This window comes from Drosophila grimshawi, unplaced genomic scaffold (assembly GCF_018153295.1).
Source record: "Drosophila grimshawi isolate 15287-2541.00 unplaced genomic scaffold, ASM1815329v1 contig_311, whole genome shotgun sequence".
Classification (NCBI taxonomy): domain Eukaryota; kingdom Metazoa; phylum Arthropoda; class Insecta; order Diptera; family Drosophilidae; genus Drosophila; species Drosophila grimshawi.
Genome location: NW_025063098.1, coordinates 3488304 through 3506743, shown reverse-complemented (window position 1 = coordinate 3506743; position 18440 = coordinate 3488304). Strand labels below are relative to the sequence as shown.

Here is an 18440-nt window from a genome sequence, read left to right as displayed (position 1 = left end):
TGACTCCAAACCATGGACGAACTCTACAACACAGCTGGCTAGCCACCGAGCTGGCCCAAAAACTCAATGAACTCCAGGCCAAAAATGTTGTGAAAAGCGCTTGTGGCGCTACTTAAAGCTTTTTTATTCCATACGTTTTTCACTCATTTTGCTCCATTTGGCAGCAGCCAGCATCTTATGAAAATGAAAATTGGAAAGAAAATGGAAAATTCTTCAACAGTGGCCTGGTAAAGAAAATATGCAATATGAGCTTTTGTAAAACACAGAATTAAAAGTAAAATATTATCATCGAATTAAAATTTAAGAATAAATTTTATAAATTTTCTGTTTTATTTTTTTTTCTTCTTTTTTTTTACATATATATAGAGCATCTACAGTTCGTGCAGTCTCAATACTACTACGTGTTTTTTTTTATCTAAACGTTATACGGAATTGCAGCTGTGTGTGCTTAGCCGTGAACGCCAACGCCCTAGCCACCTACTGCATTGGAACCCATCTCACTCGGCTCTCTTAAAATACGTATGCTTGATTTCATCTGAATACAAATAGCTTATCAGCAGCAGCAAAAAATATAAACGAAACTTTTATGAAAAGAAACTGAACGAATTGAGAAACCGAAAAAAAAAAATAAATAAATATAAACATTCGCTTATACATATGTAAAGATATTTAGAAAACTATGCATAAAAGCTCGAAGGCGAAAAAATCGTGTTCAACCATTGTTGAACTTGTGCAAAGAAACACAAAACATTATTGTTGAGAACTTTAAATTTGAATAGTCAAGTTTTTGTTGAATCATTGACAAGCAGTACGCGATTGTAATCTCTTCAACAAATATGCTCTACGTATACACACATACATACAGATTTTAGACGTATTAAACTAAGCACTTATTATATTTTAGTAAACATCCATAATATTGAAATTGCCAAGATTGCCAGCGTTCCAGTTGTTGGTCGCACTGCATCATTGCACTGATCCGGCGATTGTTCCGTCCAAATAATCTGCCTGGAGATGCCTGCCTTTTCAGCTAGCGTCTTAATGAAATCAATATATGTTGGACTTAGCTGTCTCTGGCGCGATAATAGCTTAAAGAGTGGTATTGGAGAGATGCCCGAGTAGCCGCATAGGAAAGTCACGTTTGTGTAATCAGTATAGATGATTTTATAGGTGACTGATACATTAATGTTGCCAGAGATGACATATTCCAAGCTGAAAGTGCTGTTCCTAGTTTTGTCATCCCACGGAAATGTAACCGTCTCTCTCTTAGCATAAGTTTCCCCATTGATTGAGCTTATGTATTCCAATTGCAGTTCCAAATCTTTATCCACAGCCGCTGGGACTGAGACATTGAGGCACTTTAAAATATCCATGTTAGGAACGCGTGCCACCTCGTACCAGTAGCCCGACACCTTGGTACGGCAAATTGGTTTAATTAGATAACAGAGCTTTCCTTAATATATTCAACTTACAGCTGTTAGATTCAAAGCACGTGGCCGCACATCTCTCTCGCAATCAAACCGCTTAAGTTTGGAAATTGAATTGAACTGTGAGTGAATGCCGAGTGCATTTAGAAGCAGCACAATAAATATCACAAATATTTTGATTTCCATATAAAGATCTACGCTCTCCAGCATCAGCTTAACGACTGAAAGCAACTCATTTTAGAATGTGTGGCGACTAACTATTGATAATGCTTGGCTTATCAGCAAAGCGTTGCTCAAATACATTGTATCTCTCTGTACATTTATTCATACATGATTATGCCGACTAAATAACAGAGCTAAAATAGGCCCATGCCATTGAATACCAATGTAATTAAATATCAACATGAACAACAATACAAATTATTAAATAAAAACATCATTTTCTTTTTAATTCTTTAATAATGAACATCTGTATAAAATAGAAATTGTTTGTATTCAATACAAATATATGCCGAAAAGATATTCGAACTATATAGAAATTCGATTAGTAGTCAATTTAAAAGTCCCCCAGCTTAAATGTATGATCGGAAACATCTGAAATCATTAACATGAACATGCTGAAAAAGCGATCTTGTGTAAAAAATTGGTTGTTCATTTTTGGAATCGTTCACACAATCAGATAAAACTCTTTCAAAGTAGGGCAAAAACTGTTTGAGTTTGTATTAATATTGAAATGTTTAATATTTATATTATACACATGTATTGGATAACTAGATCTTATCAGATTTCGCAAAAATTACTAATAACTACTTACAACCGGTGCTGATAACCTGTTGATAAACTGTCGCTAGTTCCATCTAGATAAGCACCACACGATAGCTAGAGCAAATATTGATATAGCTCCAATTGCTGGACGTACTGCAGCATTGCAGCGAGCGAATGATTGATCCGTCCAAATAATATCATCAGCGTAGCCAGCTGCAGTGAGAAAACTGTTGACCATCTCGATAGTTTGTTGACTAATTTGACGTTCGCGTGAGAAGATCTTTAAGAGCGGTATTGGAGAGATGCTCGCATAGCCGCAGATGAAAGTCACAACTTTCGGAATGGTGTAGACTATTTTATAAGTAACAGACATACTCGCTGATGGCCCATTGTAGTCCAAGTTAAATATTCCGTTTTGAGTGTTGTTATCCCAGGGAAATGTAATCGTCTCCTTGACAACCTGATCTTTTCCATTGATTCGGCTTAGATACTCCAATCGCAGGTCCAGTTGCTCATCCACAGTCGCTGGGACTGAGACATTCAAGCAGTTCATAACATCCTCATTAGGTACCCGGCCCGCCTCATACCAAATACCTGACAGCTGTGCGTTGGTTACGATTTAGAATTGAGGATTGAGTTTCAGGTCGAAATTAACTTACAGCCGGTAGATTGATTGCTTCCGTTGCGAAATTTCTGCAACTGATATCGGACGGAAGCTGAGATTGGACGCACTGCGTCCAGGTGAGAGCCAAGAGCAGCACAATCAATATTTTCGTTTCCATTCGAAGAACTGCGCTCTCCCACATTAGACCAATGACTAAAGCACGTGCAAAGCAGCCACAAGCTTCATACTGATATTACAATGCTTATCAGATAACTTTCATATATATTGCTGTAGTATTGTGACTGAACCACAGTTTCGATAAGTGCCTTGGCATCTATGATACATCCCTTATCAATACAATAAACCCAAAGTTGATATTATTGTGCTATCAATATGTTTGGTCTGATTATTTTAATTGTGTATACCTAATGTAGTAAAGTGGAATGAACCATTATGTGTCGATTACACGCTGAATCACACAAATCGGCTAGCAGAACAAAAGCTTAAGCAATGCTAAGTGCTCTTCGCATTTCTATAAATATCTAGCAAATTTTACAAATCTTATTATCTTAAAAAATACTGAAGCGTTTATGACTAATACCAAGGTAAGTCGCTAGTAACACCTCATCTTGAAATATTGCAAATTTGTTTTAATAACTTAAATCTTATTTATCTTAAGCAACTCTTTCTAACATAACCATAAACATCGTCTTCAAATAAGATTGCCAGAGCTAACAATATAAATAATCCAACTGCAGGGCTTAGTGCTGCAGTACCACAGTGCTCCGGTGATTGTTCTGTCCACATAAAGTGTTCTTCAACGCCCGACGTTACCAATTGAGCTTGGATAAAGTCTATAGATCTCTGATCTAGTTGTCGCTGGCGCGATAATAACTTAATTAGCGGTACTGGAGAGATGCCCGCGTAGCCGCATATTAAAGTCATGTGCTTGTAATCCGTATAGATCACTTTATAGGTGATAATTATCGACAGGGAACCACTGTAAAACAAGTGGAAAATGCTGTTCTTGGTAAAGTTATCCATGGGGAATTGAACTGTTTCCCTAACGCGCTGAATATCACCGCCTAAGGTGCTAATGTACTCCAAATGCAATTCGAGATTTTCATCCGCTTTCTGCGGCACTGAAACAACCAGGCACTTCATGACATCCGTTTTGGGAACTCGACCCATTTCGTACCAGTCACCCGACAACTGCGCATTGAAAGTAGCTCAGAAGGTATAAGAAAACAGATTGATTATAATAGAATCCGACTTACAGCCTGTAGATTTAGGGGCATTCCAAGAACATCTTTAAAGCAATCAAAGGTCGTGATTGGTGGAAATGTGAACTGCGATAGAACACTGTGCATCCAAATGAATCCAAACAGTAGTACGATAATTATTCTTTTCATAATCGATAATAATTATCATCCAAATGTATAGATGTGAACGTTTTATATTAACTTACTATTATTATAAATTTTAAACCTTGATTTGATTAGGAATTAGTTTCAAATTTATTTTTATAACATCCATACATACATAAACTTACTTTCTCTTAACACTTGAGGTCTTAGCTTTTAATATTTTAGCCTCAAGTACATCAACGATTTCTGCAAACGCGTTTGTTAAATTAACTTTTATTTCTTTCTCGTAATTTGAGTTGTAGAGTTTATTGCTTTTAGAATAATACTTTTCTTGACAACTGAGAACGCTGCCAAGCTAGCTATATGAATTACATGGATTATATAAATTTCCTAAAAATATTCTTAGATTTTCTAATCAATTTCAATTTTCAAGTCATTGCTCTTCCCGATTTAAACTTTGTTAGTGCAAGGAACTAGCTCATTATGGCCAAAGTAATGCATTTTGAATAGCGAGTTCACTGCTTAAATATGCAGCCAACCAAAATGCTAAAGCAAAATTCTGGCAACTTTGAGCATACTAAAAAATAGAAAGGACTAGTAAAAAACAAAAAAAAATATAAAAATAAAAAAGAAACTGGCAGCGCAAACATGCGAAACTATTAAAAACATGTCTTTGTCCTTTGGCTTTGGCTGCATATAATGAAATTCCCTGGGTGCCTTTCGCTGGGCTCCACGCTCCTAACGCTTCAGACGCTCCTACAGTGCGCCCTCAGTATCAATCTAGGTGAAATATTAACAAGCAAGTCGCAGTCTGAAGTTGCATGCTAAATGGCCGATGTCGGCGACGGCAGCTCATAAAAATTCCTGGCAACAAAGCGGCCACCCTTCCCCTCTCTGCTATCCACTCTGCACTCGGAGGGGCTTGCAAAAGAATGAGAAACTAAAACTGAGACTGAGACTGGAACTGAGACTGAGACTGAGAGCTTGCTTAAAGCGACAACAGACGCTGAAACAATAGACTTGAGTTAACTTAAATTGATTTCCAGACGCGACAGTGTTTAGGGAAATACCAAACCCGCCAGCCTCCTTCTCCCAGCCAACTCAGACGAAAGAAGTTAGTAGCTTTTGCACCTTGATTGCAAGTTATTTGCAATTTTGTGCAAATTTCAAAAATAAAACTGGTAAAAGTACTCTAAACAAGCGCTATCAAAGTCGTGATACTCTTTACCCTTCCATACCATATCCTCTCAAATATTTCATAAATAATAGATATGCTCTCAAGACTAAATGTGGAAAGTATAAGAAAAATTGTTTATATAAATAAATTTTAAATTTTTATAATAAGTGAACAAATAATTTTTAAGCTAATTTAAGGCTAGACCAATAATAATGCTTTATGCTTTTCAAGACTATGAATTCCTTATAGGTACATAAGTGGCGTCTTGTCATATTGCCTTTCCTCATTTTATTTTTTACAGGGTATTGCAAAAAATTCAGCAGACAGGCAGCATGAGTTCCTGGCCGGCGACTTTTATAACGCTGCACTTGAAAATTTCAAGTGTTCAGGCGAAATTTTTGTTGCAATTTGACGGCGTTTGTTGGCCTTTGAAGTTGTGGGGAGGAAGCATTTCTTCAACTTAGCTGCAGTTGCTCAATTTGGTTTTGAATTTCGACTTTTATTTCGTTTCATATTGAAATCGCCAACTCATTTATGCCACTCAATGAACACAGTGACATAGTTGAGACATTCTGAATTGTGAATGATGTCGAAGCTTGTTTGTTGCTGTTGATTCATTTGCAACACTTGCAGCTGACAGTTTGTGAATCAATGTTTATTAGCCAAACGAATTTTGTGATTCAAATACAAAATACAAAATGTCACTGTGGAAATTAAAAAATTAGGTAAACAGATATATAAACTTTGTAACTGTCAAATGAGTTTTAAGTGTCGACAATGCAACAAATAAAACAAGTATGAATGCTCCAGTCAAGTGAGCTTAACTGCAAAGTATCCAGAACCCAGCTGTTAAATATGTTATAGTTTCATTGGCAACCTTCCCCTTAAAGGGTATTGCACTCAAATGGCATTTATTGCTCTTGGAAATCGAAATGTATCGATATTCGAGAAACAGAGGCGGTTATCGATAAAAAAATAAAGCAAACTTGATCTGTGTGAGATATACGAGAACCTATAGTAGTCTCTGAAATCCGCGTGCTCATAGAGACGGATAGATGGACATTGCTATATCGACTCGGCTATTGAAACTGGGCATAAATATATATATATCTAACTTATGGGGTCGGATATGCCTCCTTCTCCCTGTAACAGACATTTTACCATTTAACCTATTTCCAATCGGCTTATCAAAAATTTGATAAAGCTGGCAAGCATTTGAGCGGGTTTGCTTAAATTATATATTTATATATATGGAGTGGAGCATCATAAAAATAGTCTCATTCACCCCAAATTGACTTCAAATTATAATAAGTGTTTGGTCAAACTAATTTGAATACAACTGATATTGAACGATCAGCTGTTAACTTGTCAATTTATCGCTACTTTACATAACTCTGTTAAATCTTGTTCACTTATGTAAACACTACATTGTAATTTTAGGAAATATCGATAGTTTTCACTATCGAAGAGTCCGAGTTGGAGATTCAAGCAGGCCAGACACGCGCTTTTGCTTCGGTCATAAATAAACTTGCTAAATGAAATAGTTTAAACACCGCCCAGATCTGAAGTTTTATTGTTGTATAAAAAACGCTTTATGCATCGAACAATAAGCTTGGATTGAGTGCAATGGACAACTCTTTCAGCAGCTAAACTCATTAAAGTAGGTATACATGATATTAACCTTAATCGTCCAACGTCGAATGTAGACTGATTGCTTATCATTCACCTTGTTGCAGAATCAAGAGCGCAATTCATTAGGCGCTCGCCTACGTCTGACTGCGCGGACTGTTCTTTATTTAACAATGGAAGTGCAACAATGAAAGCGGCATGCGGGCTTCGGGATGAGGGTTAGCGGTTGGGGGTCGCGCTCAAAGTCATTCGGCTCTGTTCATGGAGAGGGAGGGAAGGGGCAGGGGTGTCGCAAGTGCAAACTTTTTAAGTGAATTTTTGATTAGATCTGGACAAAGTTTTTGTCGCTAGCGACAACAAACGGCATCGGATGCATTTCGCCGGAGTTGCCCCTCATGTCCCATTTTCCCCTTGGGAGCTTTTGCTCAACTTAAAGCCGTCCAGTTAGCTGTGCCCTTTGTAATTTGCGCAAAAGTAGATTTATTTGCGCAAAAGGATAATAATAAAATATGCGCTGCAGATAGTAGTAGAACACAAAGTTGCCGGCACTTCCGGACATTGGACAGCTGGACCTAGGCACAATTACGAGACTCAGACTTAGACTGGGACTTAGAACTGTACCTGTTCGTACCAAAAAGTTTTCGCAAACAGTTCACAGTTTCTAGCGGATCCCTTCACTCTCACCATCTTTCTATCTCTCCCTCTCCCTCTCTCTCTCTCTCTCTCTCTCTCTCTCTCTCTCTCTCTCTCTCTCTCTCTGTTCCTCTGAATCGAGTTGAAGTTTTGCGCAAAAGTTAATAAAATTATTTGCCACAGACGTTGATAAATATGACACTAAAGTTCGTAGCAATGCCAAATAAATACAGAGCAGTACAAAATGGCGTCGGCTGCATCTAACGGTGTAAATAATATCGCGGCAGCAGACTAATACTTCTTGAATTTATTTACTCAAGTTTTATTGCATTCTGTGTGCGCTCCTCACTTTAACTGATTGCAGTTGGTATCTCAGTTAGGGAACTCGAAAGAGATGAATAAGTTGTCTATTACCAACTTCATCTATATTTAAAAACCCTATTCGGATAGCAATGATTTAAAAATATAACGATTTATATTTTAAAATAACAAAAAAGGGGAAGTATTTGTGGTAAGCTCAAGATATTTGGCACATACTTACTTGCCCTTGTTATTGGAATGCATTTATAAACTGTTCTCACACTTAGTCACAGTTTTCGGACAATCTCGTCATCTTCAACCGCATCATCTTATCTCTAAGTAAATTTCGTGAAATTCACAATTCACTCTTGCTCTACCCCACATATCAAGAAATAAACAAAAATTGCTATTAAAGCAAAAAAAAAACAAAATAATCTAAGGGATTGCACCCTAGAAACATTTACTATGGAAGGGTGCTTGCCTGGTTTTCTTTTTCCTTTTTGATCCCAGGTTTATTTTTTCCATCCAGATGCATTCGATGTGTGTGTAGTTATTATTCATTGTCGTGCTTCAGCAAATATCAAATAAAGTTTTCTGAGTTGCTTCTGGGGTTTCTACTTGCGATTGTAATTTTTGCTTTCTTTTTTTCCCCCGTTTTTTTCTCTTCTTCTTTTGTACATACACACTTCTAGATTTTGCTATAAATTTTGTGCACATATGAGCGGGGCGTGTGTTTTTTTTATTGGCAACCCCATGACGAGTTTTTGGCTTGAAGTACGATTTTTTAATCGAAACATTTGTAGCGTGAAATTGTCGTTTGGTTTGGTTTGCTTTTCATTTTTTTTTTGTTTTTGCAGCAATATGCTCGCATTTAAATTGTGTGCGGGTTGACTGTGGCTTCGTCATAAATCAGCCATGGCTGTTCATTTGAAAAAGTTGAGCTGTTGATTGAACTTTGACTTTGAATATACTTGCGGCATTACGAGTGCTTGTCATTAGTTGCTCATTAATCATAATTCAAGATGAGCTGGCTAAATATGAGCATGGTATTTAAAATACTGTCACAGCTAAGAGGCAGAAAGCAAGTCCCAAAAAAGGGTTCGAAATTTCATCGATTTGCTGCCATAACAAAATTTTTGACAATAAATCTCAATTTTGCGCAAATTAGTCGACGATATGTCCAAACACCAAGTCAAGACCCAAAAGATGAAGATGAAGCTAACTGATATACGATATGCACACACATCCCTCTACGCCCCCCCCCCCCCCCCTATCAGTTACCTGTTACCTGCATGGGGAAGGGGAGTATAGCAGCCATGTCAGCCACATATCAAGTGCAGCTATAACTCAACTCTGCAGTCACAAAGCTGGCGATTCCAAGGGGCGCTGAACACTGACATTTGCTCAATTTATCGTTATTTGCTGTACGGCCAAAGAAACAAAAATACAAAAAAAAAAAGAAACAACAAAAAATCAATTTTTGCCTATGATAAAACTCGAAACGAATTGGACTACAGGCCACAAGAAAAGAAAAACAAATGAAGAACTTCAATCAGGCGACGTTTTAATACCTTTCCCAACTTGATTTTTTTCCTAATAATCGTATCTTAACTTCCAACAGTCAAACATCTATTTGGTATATAATGAAAACTAATTCTCTAGTCAGCTTTATAATATAGTTCAACAATTTTCAACACAACTTGTTGAAAATGCATTTCTATATCAGCCAGTGCCAAACATAAAAATATATAAAAAAAAAAAAAAAATACATTTTTAAACTCAGTACGATTTTGGCACTTTAATTTCTGTGAAATTTCGTTGACAATTTTAATAAAAGAAATCATGAGAAATGCATGCATCCAAACTACTTACAATGATAGAAATAGAAGTGTTGACAAAGTCGTCTTGAATTATGATTAAAAAATATACATTTGCTTGCATGTATATAATTGAGATGTTCAAAGAGTGACTACCTAAATAACTAAATCAGAATGCCCTCCGACTCTCTTTGATACCCTTGTAGCAAAATACTTGGAAGCTGGCAAATCGAACTGTTCCCGATTTGCAGAGCTGTTGGGGCATTTAAGTGATTTATGCCTTGGAAACTGTTTTTGAAATGTGGCTCAGTTGGCTGAGCCAATGCTAGAGCCTAGATGGCCATGCTCCGGCTCATGCTCATGAGTTTCGAATTGGTTTCGACTTTTGTCGACTAAGTCGTCGTCACCATCACCATCACCATCACCATAGCCAACACCGTCGCCTTCGTCGTCGCCGTCGCCGTCAACGGAGCTGAAGCCAAAAGTCAAGAGAGCGCCAAACGCAAAACTGTCCAAGTATACAAATTGGCCGGCCATGAGTTATTGATGATGCAGGCCATGAAATGAACGACCACTGGGACCGCTAGACTATGCCTCTCTTTCTCTCTCTCACTTTCTCTCCGTCTCTGTCTCTGTCTCCGTCTCCGTCTCTCTTTACGCTACTACCAATGGCTAACTGACTCTAGCTGACTTTGAAAGTGGTGCGTAACAAATGTCTGACCATTTGCATGAAATGTGCCAAGGAAAACTTCACAGAGACCAAAATGAGTGAGCCGCCTCAAGTAAATTGGCTAATTGCGCAAAGTTTGCTGCAAAAAGCATCTGAATGTGTTTTCATTTGTGCAGCAAGATGAGCTGAAATCGGTTTCTAATGAATGAATCAAGAAAATGAGCTTAAGGTTCAAGCAATAAAATCTCTGTCTCACACTAAAACTGCTACTCAATTTGAAAATGAAACCTACCAAATTTGAGTTAAATTAGAACTGTATATATATATTAAATATAGATTTATGTAAGCATACAGAATTTGTCTTCATATTCAAATATTTAATTTAAATAATTCTCTTAAAATTATTTTACATTTAGTAAGCCTTTAGATATTATCAAACGTCCCCTTCAATATGAGCATATATATTAAATATAGATGTATGTAAGTATACAGAATTTGTCTTCAAATATTTAATTTAAATAATTCTCTTAAAATTATTTTACATTTAGTAAGGCTTTAGATATTATCAAACGTCCCCTTCAATATGAGCATATATATTAAATATAGATGTATGTAAGTATACAGAATTTGTCTTCAAATATTTAATTTAAATAATTCTCTTAAAATTATTTTACATTTAGTAAGGCTTTAGATATTATCAAACGTCCCCTTCAATATGAACAAGCATTGACCCAATTAAAACGTATTAAGCCATACTCCAAACTAAATAGTCGGCTTATTAGAACCCATTCCATCCCTTATTAAAACCGCATCAAATATGCAGAGCAGTGGGCAGAGCTACTAGCCCACATTTTCCGAGATCATAACTCATGTCAGGCATAACGAACGAACACATATATATATTAAATATAAGTCTCTTATCACAGCGACAAAATCGTGTAATTTAATGTTGTGCTAATTTCACCCAACCCAAAAAAGACATTCCAGGTGAAAGTCGTGACATTTTTGTGGTCAGCCCCCTTGGCCCGCACCCTGCACTTTGTACCCTGGCTAACCGACACAAAATGTGGCTCATTTCTTGCTCATTTCCGTCAAGTGTTGACCAAGAAACACGAACTATTTACAAATGACCAGACATTTAAGCAAAATGCTTCCGGCCTGGTCAAGCTAAATGCCTGAAAATTATGCTGCCTCAACATGAAATGGCAACCAAGAAAGGGAAAAACAAGCTTTTCGACTAAACGAAGCTCAAATGTCCTCACTCAGCTGTTGGTAAGGCAACAATAAATTTAACCCTTAATGCTAAGTCAACGCTCAAATAAAAAATTTTTAAATTATTTAATTTGTTCTGAAGTTTACAACTCCATGGACGCTGTGAAACGCTCTCTTAATCGATTCCCGGCTTGATTCGAGTATTAAAAAATAAAACAAAAATATTAATCATTTTTTTTCAGTAAATTATTTATTTTAAAATTTTGTGATTTAATATTCAAAATGTATTCCGAATTTGGATATAGTAAAATATATGTCTTATCTTCATAAATTGTCTGTTATTCTTGTACAGGTTCAAGTGGCACACAAATATTTAAATAAAACCAGAACATTTCAATTTAATTTATAAGTTTCAAGCCTAAGTAGCACATCGCATGAGATAGTCGTAATGCCCACACTTGAGGATGGCTCAAGGAAACGGTGAGTTATGTAAACATGCAGGATATGCATGGATGACAAGAAGAGGTCGTGACTCTCGCAGCACGCTCTGGTGTCATTGTGTCAATTGGCCTGAACTGGCTACTGCTGCGGCCGAGTCGGGGCTGGTGGGCGCCTTAATTAAGTTACAACCACACGAAGCGGCGAGTGGCAGGACGATATAATTTCACAAATATCCGTGCAAGGCGACACCAGCAATCAGCGGGCCAAGCGTCTCTAACCAAACAAATGTTAAATGCTACAACCGGTCCATGAGTTCATAAATTGTCGCCGTGGCGCACCCTGTGAAATATTCCGCTCCTCCCCCGCTGAAACTGAAACACAGCCACTGACAGTGGCGTTAAAAGCCAAAATGAATGGTCAATATATGAAACATAAATAATTTTTAGGGGTTGTATTTACCCATTTCATTTGCCCATTTCTTTTGCGTGTTTGGCCAACATTTCCCGTTGCGTTGTTTGCTTTCAATTAACCAAAAACTGACCGTGGTCCTTGCCGTGGCCCAGTTGTTCACTGTATATTGGCAATGGCCACGATGGAACTGCTAATTGAGTGCGGCTTGTCACATGACACAGCAAACATTATGATTTGTATGTGAAACAACTGAAATATGATGATACATATGTAAATGATTGAATAGTCATATAAAAACAGTTATTAATTAACATGGGAAAATATTAGCGTATTATTTGTTTAATAATTCAATTCACTTCAATTTATTAAATGTTTATTGAACAACAATTTACAGCTCAGGCCTCATTCACTCAGTTTATTTACATTCAAATTGAAGTCTGAATTCAAATATTTCTTCTGAAACAGAGATAAGATAAGTGATTAGAAAAATCCTAATTAAAATTAAACAATAGAATAATAATTTGCATTTAAGTTGACCAAAAATATTTATTAAAAAAAAGCGCCTAGAAGCTGCTGATTTATTTATGTTTTTAACAAATAACGTTTAGCTGATGAGCCCTCGCATCGTTAACAATTTAAGCTGAATTATATTGTCTGTCATCTTATAATTCCCAACTTGTTAGCCAATCACGCGTCAATATCCCACTCAGACAGTCATCCATCGCCGCCAGCACTTCCGCTTGTGCTGAGCATAAATAATGGGAGGGGTGTGGGGGTGTGGAGCACCCACAGTTGGTTCCGCCCGTTGGATGCTTCTGCTTGGCCAGCTGCCACACTTGGCTCGACTGCTCGTATAATAATCTTGATTTTGTGGTCAATTGAATTCTTAACTTCTCAAGCATCAAGAACACAACAAGAACAGCCAGCAGCAAGGACAGCTCAAGACAGATACGAGTATCCCAGGGGACTGCACATGGATGACAGTGCCAAAAGGATGGGGGGGGATGTGTGTGTGTGTGTGTGTGTGTGTGTGTGTGTGTGTGTGTGTGTGTGTGTGTGTGTGTGTGTGTGAAATGACTGACCAGAAAATGTGTTGCCTACTTTCTTATTGGCCATTGATTTCCTAAAATTGTTGAACGAGTCTAGTCTGCGGCTAACAAAATGGTCAAAAAAAAATAAAAAAAAAAATAAAAAAAAAAATAGATGGCCACTTGTTTACAGGAGGGTGGGTGGGTTGTAGGAGCAGATACGTATAACCAATAAGTATTAGCCAATTTTATGCTTTATGCTCTTTATGAGCCAATGCTGCCTGCTTGCGGCTGCTGCTTCACTGAGCCTGATTACGATCCGGACGCCTCAACCGAAACCGGAAAAAGTCTTTTACCCACAACAATTCCCCAAAAACATTACGTTAGCACTTGGGTCTTGTCGATATTGTTGTTGTTGTGTTAGTTTCATGAGCGAACATCTTTATGGGTAATTAAAACTTTTGGCCATTATGGTATCGATTTGATTTTGGTTATGCTCTCTATCCCAAAATGCCGCTAAAGGGTATATAAGTTACGATCTGTTCTCAAGGACGACAGCCAAAAGCCACCAAGGGACTCTCAATTAGTCTAGCTCGATATTCGAATATTAATTAATGTATCAATGATGAGACATCGTCTAAGCCCCCAATGAAGGCCTTCAATAAAAAATACAAAAACGATTATAGGGTATTAAGCAGTCGAACGCACTAGTTTATTGAAGTATTCTTACTTGTTTCGTTCAGTCTTGTTTTTGGCACTCAGCTCCAATTTATTGCACTCCAATAATACACTTATTCTCTCTCACTCTCTCTCTCTCTCTCTCTCTCGCTCTCCCCCTGCTTGTGTTTCTCTGCCTCGCTCTCTTTTTCTTTGGTGGTTTTGGTGAACTATTCTCAAATAGTTTGGCGCACGTTCGAATGTGTGTAACATTATTGAAATGGGTGAAATGGGTGGATTTGTCTGCAGTTTTCCAGTTTTGCATTCCATTTGCGCAAATTATTTGGGGCTGGCAATCTTTGCCCGTTACTCTCCGACTCCAAGTCCAACTACAACTACAACTACAACTACAACTCCAACTCCAATCGCAATTTGCAATTATTTGCGGTTTCGTTAACACTGCGAATACTTATACAAACATGCATATATCTTTGCCCGGAATTTTAGCTATCTGCAGATACTTGGATTGAATTTATTTGAGTCGTAAATTGCATTACTTCGAATAAGCGCCAGCTAAGTCGAAACTTATTAGATCAAGATGTGGTAATTTATACCTTTAATTATCATATTTTCACTAAATCAAGCAATGTTGCGAACATTTCTTATTAAATGCAAATTCATAAGCAAAAGAATTGGAGATTAGCTAAAATAATTTCATTTGTTTAATTAGCCACTGCAGTCAGTAAAACGTTTACGAAAATGAGGCATAATTTTTAAAGATTAGTCAGCAACAGAGTATAATTTAAAGCCTTTAATGCGTTTAATAATAATGAAAAGAATAAATAATAAATAATAGTATACATCTTGAAAGATTGCTGTTGTGCAGCAAGCAGCCAGTGAAACGTTTATGAAATAACAAATAAACCATAGATGGCCATTATATGATATTCAAGCATTAGATAAAATATGTAGGCAAATTGCTAAGACTTAAGCACTTTGATTTGAATAATAAATGCCCCAGCTATGAGCACTTAAAGTTTCCAGTTTTACATCCATCATAATGTTATAGGATAATAACTTTGACAGGCGGCAAGCAACAATGTGCTTGATGGCAACCCCTTTGAGGGAATGTAACTAGCTATTTGGCTAATGCCAAACACCTGGGCGTGGCACTGGGCGTGCCCCGCACCGATTATGGTGCCGAAAAGCAGCTTTGCTGCATTATCTGCTGGCAAATGCTAACTGCAAAGCCTTAACACAAATTTTCAAGTATTAGCGAAGCGCCCCCCTCAAAACCCACAAACAAAAACGAGAATCCACCCAACGGGCAACTTCCGCTTATTTGTTGGAGAGCTTAAAACTACGGCCTATCAGGCTCACACACACACACACACACACACACACTCATTCACACACATCAGGCAAGACAAATTGCGCTTTGGTAGACTCCACTTAATGCGGCTCTACATATTTTCCTTCAGCGTTGCCCCGCCGCAGGCGATGCGAACAAAGCAAAAGAAAAATCCATATTTTATTTTGATTATTTTCCGGCGTCTGTCGGCAGGTGTCGATTTCTTGGTCTCTGTGTGTGTGTGTGGGTAAAATTAAATTTAGTCCCCCACACACATTCACACCGACACAGACAGACAGAGTGAGAGAGACAGAGAAAGTGTGTGAGAGAGGCAGAGAAAGTGTGTGAGAGAGACAGAGAAAGTGTGTGAGAGACAGAGAAAGTGTGTGAGAAAGATTGGCGCCTTTTCTTTCAGCGTCAATCAATTTCGCTCGTCAGACAAAAACAAGCCCACAAAAATGTCCCAAGTAATGGGAAAAATTATTGAATTTGTCAACGACTGCCACAGGGCACAGCGCGCGCAAAAAAAAAACAGAAAGGAGAAAAATGAACGGAAAACTTTTATATAAATATATATATATATATTCTTTTTTTTGATATGGCTTAAAGCCGCGCACAGCTTTAAGCTGAAGATTTATGCGATTTCGCTCTGGTGTCAGACAAACAAAATTATGTTTGAAAACGATTTTGTACCTTGGCAGTCATACATCATCGGGCGGCTCGCTGCTCACTGCGGGTACAGGTGGTGGCGGAGGAGCAGCCCTCTAAAGTGTAACAACCCTCAACGTTAACAAATTTGTTTGCGACGTTTTTAAATTTCCCAAACGCAAACACACACATTGCAAATAGCTAATGTAAATCGTGTGTGTGTGTGTGTGTGGGTGCTGAGGGGTGTAGAGTGCCAAAGGGGACGGGGAAAGGAGGAAGGGGGGGAGGGGAGGGCTGCACCTTATTTAGTCAAGCTAACCTAACGTTGCTCCGCTCCAAGTGATTTGTTGACAAAGAAATTTTTTAATAATTCACCAGGCAAAAAAGAAAGAAATAGAAAAAAAAAATGCTCATTCAGCATAAATGATGATGTAATTTTCGCTAAAAATTGAAAAAATCTTCAAGCATGCGGGGGAGTTTGGCGAGGGGTGCATAAAATATGTTGCAACAATCTGTTGTTGCGTGTGTTGCCACTGACGATGATGAATGTTGCACGCATGCGTTCCACTGATTTGACGTACGGATAATTCCGGCAATACTCTCCTGCTCCTGCTCCTGCTCCTGCTGCTCACGTTGCTGCTGCCGCTGCTGTTGAATGCCCCACCTCCCACAAAAGGAGTTAGTTTTCCTTGGAGTTTTGGATTGCGTAGATTGAAAGATTTTATCTATGATCGTATAACTAAGATCGTCTTGTAAGATGTTGAGGGAATTGCTTTCCCGCTTTCCCAATTCCCTAGAAAACATCGAGAAACCCATTCGAAACCATTCCAATTGGAACTCGACTATAACGAACATCTCGACAACAATTTATTTATTGTCGCATCATTTCAGGACAGTTTGTCAGCAGTAGCTGGTGAAATGACATTTTTATATACTTTTACTTGACTTTTTCCATCGCGCACTTTCCGAAAATGTAATGAAGCGAATGATGTCTAAAGAGGCCCATAATTCTACCAGGCAAATTGATAGTTGACCACAAGTTGTTGGCCATGCTCGAAATGTGCCCAATGTCTGTCGTAATGCTCATGGCTCATTAGTTTTCGCCTAATTTGAGTTGCAGGCGGTTCTGTCTACTAATGGAATTCAATCAATTTTCATTTATTTCGATTACGAAATTCGCACCACCAACAAATGGAACTGAACCACTTCATCCCCATCCATTCATCCATCCATCCATCCATCGTTTTGCCCTCTGCCAATGGGCACTGAAAAATTTCTTAATTATCCTGACGTGCCGCCTGGAAATGTGCGTGTTGAACTTAGATTGGGGATGGGGGTGTGGGTGTTGGTGGGATGGGGTGAGGGGTTGTCAGCGTGTCCATTGATTGACATGCTCCATCAGTTTTTTGGTTGTGTTTTCTTAATGTTTGTCGACAAAGCAAGACAAATGAGCCCATATATAAAAATATATAAGGCCAGTGGAAAATTTGGACTCGTCCCCAAGTGACGAATGTTCAGCTGATTTTTGTTCGGCTTTCAACTGATATTTGACATTTCAATCTAATCGATTCCCGAATCATCGAAATTGGTCGAACCAATTAGAGCTATATATATTTATATATATAAAGATATAAACGTATAAAAGGTACATAGAAATAAATACTATAGAAAACTTAAAGCAACTGCAACTTTATTATTCCTTCTGTTCTGAGAATTATAAATTGATTACGACTCTTTTTGTGACAATGGAATGAAATGAAATGAAATTAAATATTCCGAAAACTTCCACACAAAGAAAAATAACTGTTTTGGAAAAAAGGTTGCAAAATAATCTGCTTATGAAAGGACTGCACAGACAGACAGTCCCAGTGTTCCCTCCGCACCAACTTCCCCCTCCCAACTGCGGCAGTCTTTTGCTCAAGCAACTCTTTCAAGGAAATGAGAAAGCACGTAAACAAAGAAGTGAAAATTAGATTTGTATTTCATAGCGCAAAATGAAAATGAAATGAATTTGTTTTTTCGTTTCTCGTGTTATTTATAAAAAGATGTAGAAAAAATAAACCCAATTGTTTTTACTTAGCCAAACAAAACAAATCTTTCATTGGGATCTAGGACCAAGAGTTACTCAACAATGCGGGAAGGAGCCACTCCTAACTGCGGCATACGAAAAGGGAACTGCAATCACCTGCCACAACGCAATGCCAAATTATTATGTAACCGATATCTGGTGGTATATATCACAACAAACAGCAAGCAGACACAAGTTCATTAAAAAGCGCAACCAAATATAAAAAAAAATATCA

General features: G+C 37.8%; 3 protein-coding genes across 3 annotated transcripts; all 3 read right to left on the bottom strand.

Annotated features, from left to right (window-relative positions):
• Positions 1-311: 311 nt before the first annotated feature.
• LOC116805473 lies at positions 312-1644 on the bottom strand. The gene is made up of 2 exons (XM_032737531.2): positions 1473-1644; positions 312-1412 (listed from the first exon to the last, which is right to left on the bottom strand). The coding sequence occupies exons 1-2, from the start codon at positions 1635-1637 to the stop codon at positions 894-896; spliced, it is 684 nt and encodes a 227-aa protein (XP_032593422.1). The 5' UTR covers positions 1638-1644; the 3' UTR covers positions 312-893.
• A 493-nt stretch (positions 1645-2137) lies between these two features.
• Positions 2138-3007, bottom strand: LOC116805474. The gene is made up of 2 exons (XM_032737532.1): positions 2852-3007; positions 2138-2793 (listed from the first exon to the last, which is right to left on the bottom strand). The coding sequence occupies exons 1-2, from the start codon at positions 2996-2998 to the stop codon at positions 2275-2277; spliced, it is 666 nt and encodes a 221-aa protein (XP_032593423.1). The 5' UTR covers positions 2999-3007; the 3' UTR covers positions 2138-2274.
• Positions 3008-3441: 434 nt separating this feature from the next.
• LOC6563584 lies at positions 3442-4225 on the bottom strand. The gene is made up of 2 exons (XM_032737420.2): positions 4074-4225; positions 3442-4008 (listed from the first exon to the last, which is right to left on the bottom strand). Exons 1-2 carry the CDS (start codon positions 4206-4208, stop codon positions 3466-3468), a joined length of 678 nt encoding a protein of 225 aa, XP_032593311.1. The 5' UTR covers positions 4209-4225; the 3' UTR covers positions 3442-3465.
• Between the last annotated feature and the right edge of the window lie 14215 nt (positions 4226-18440).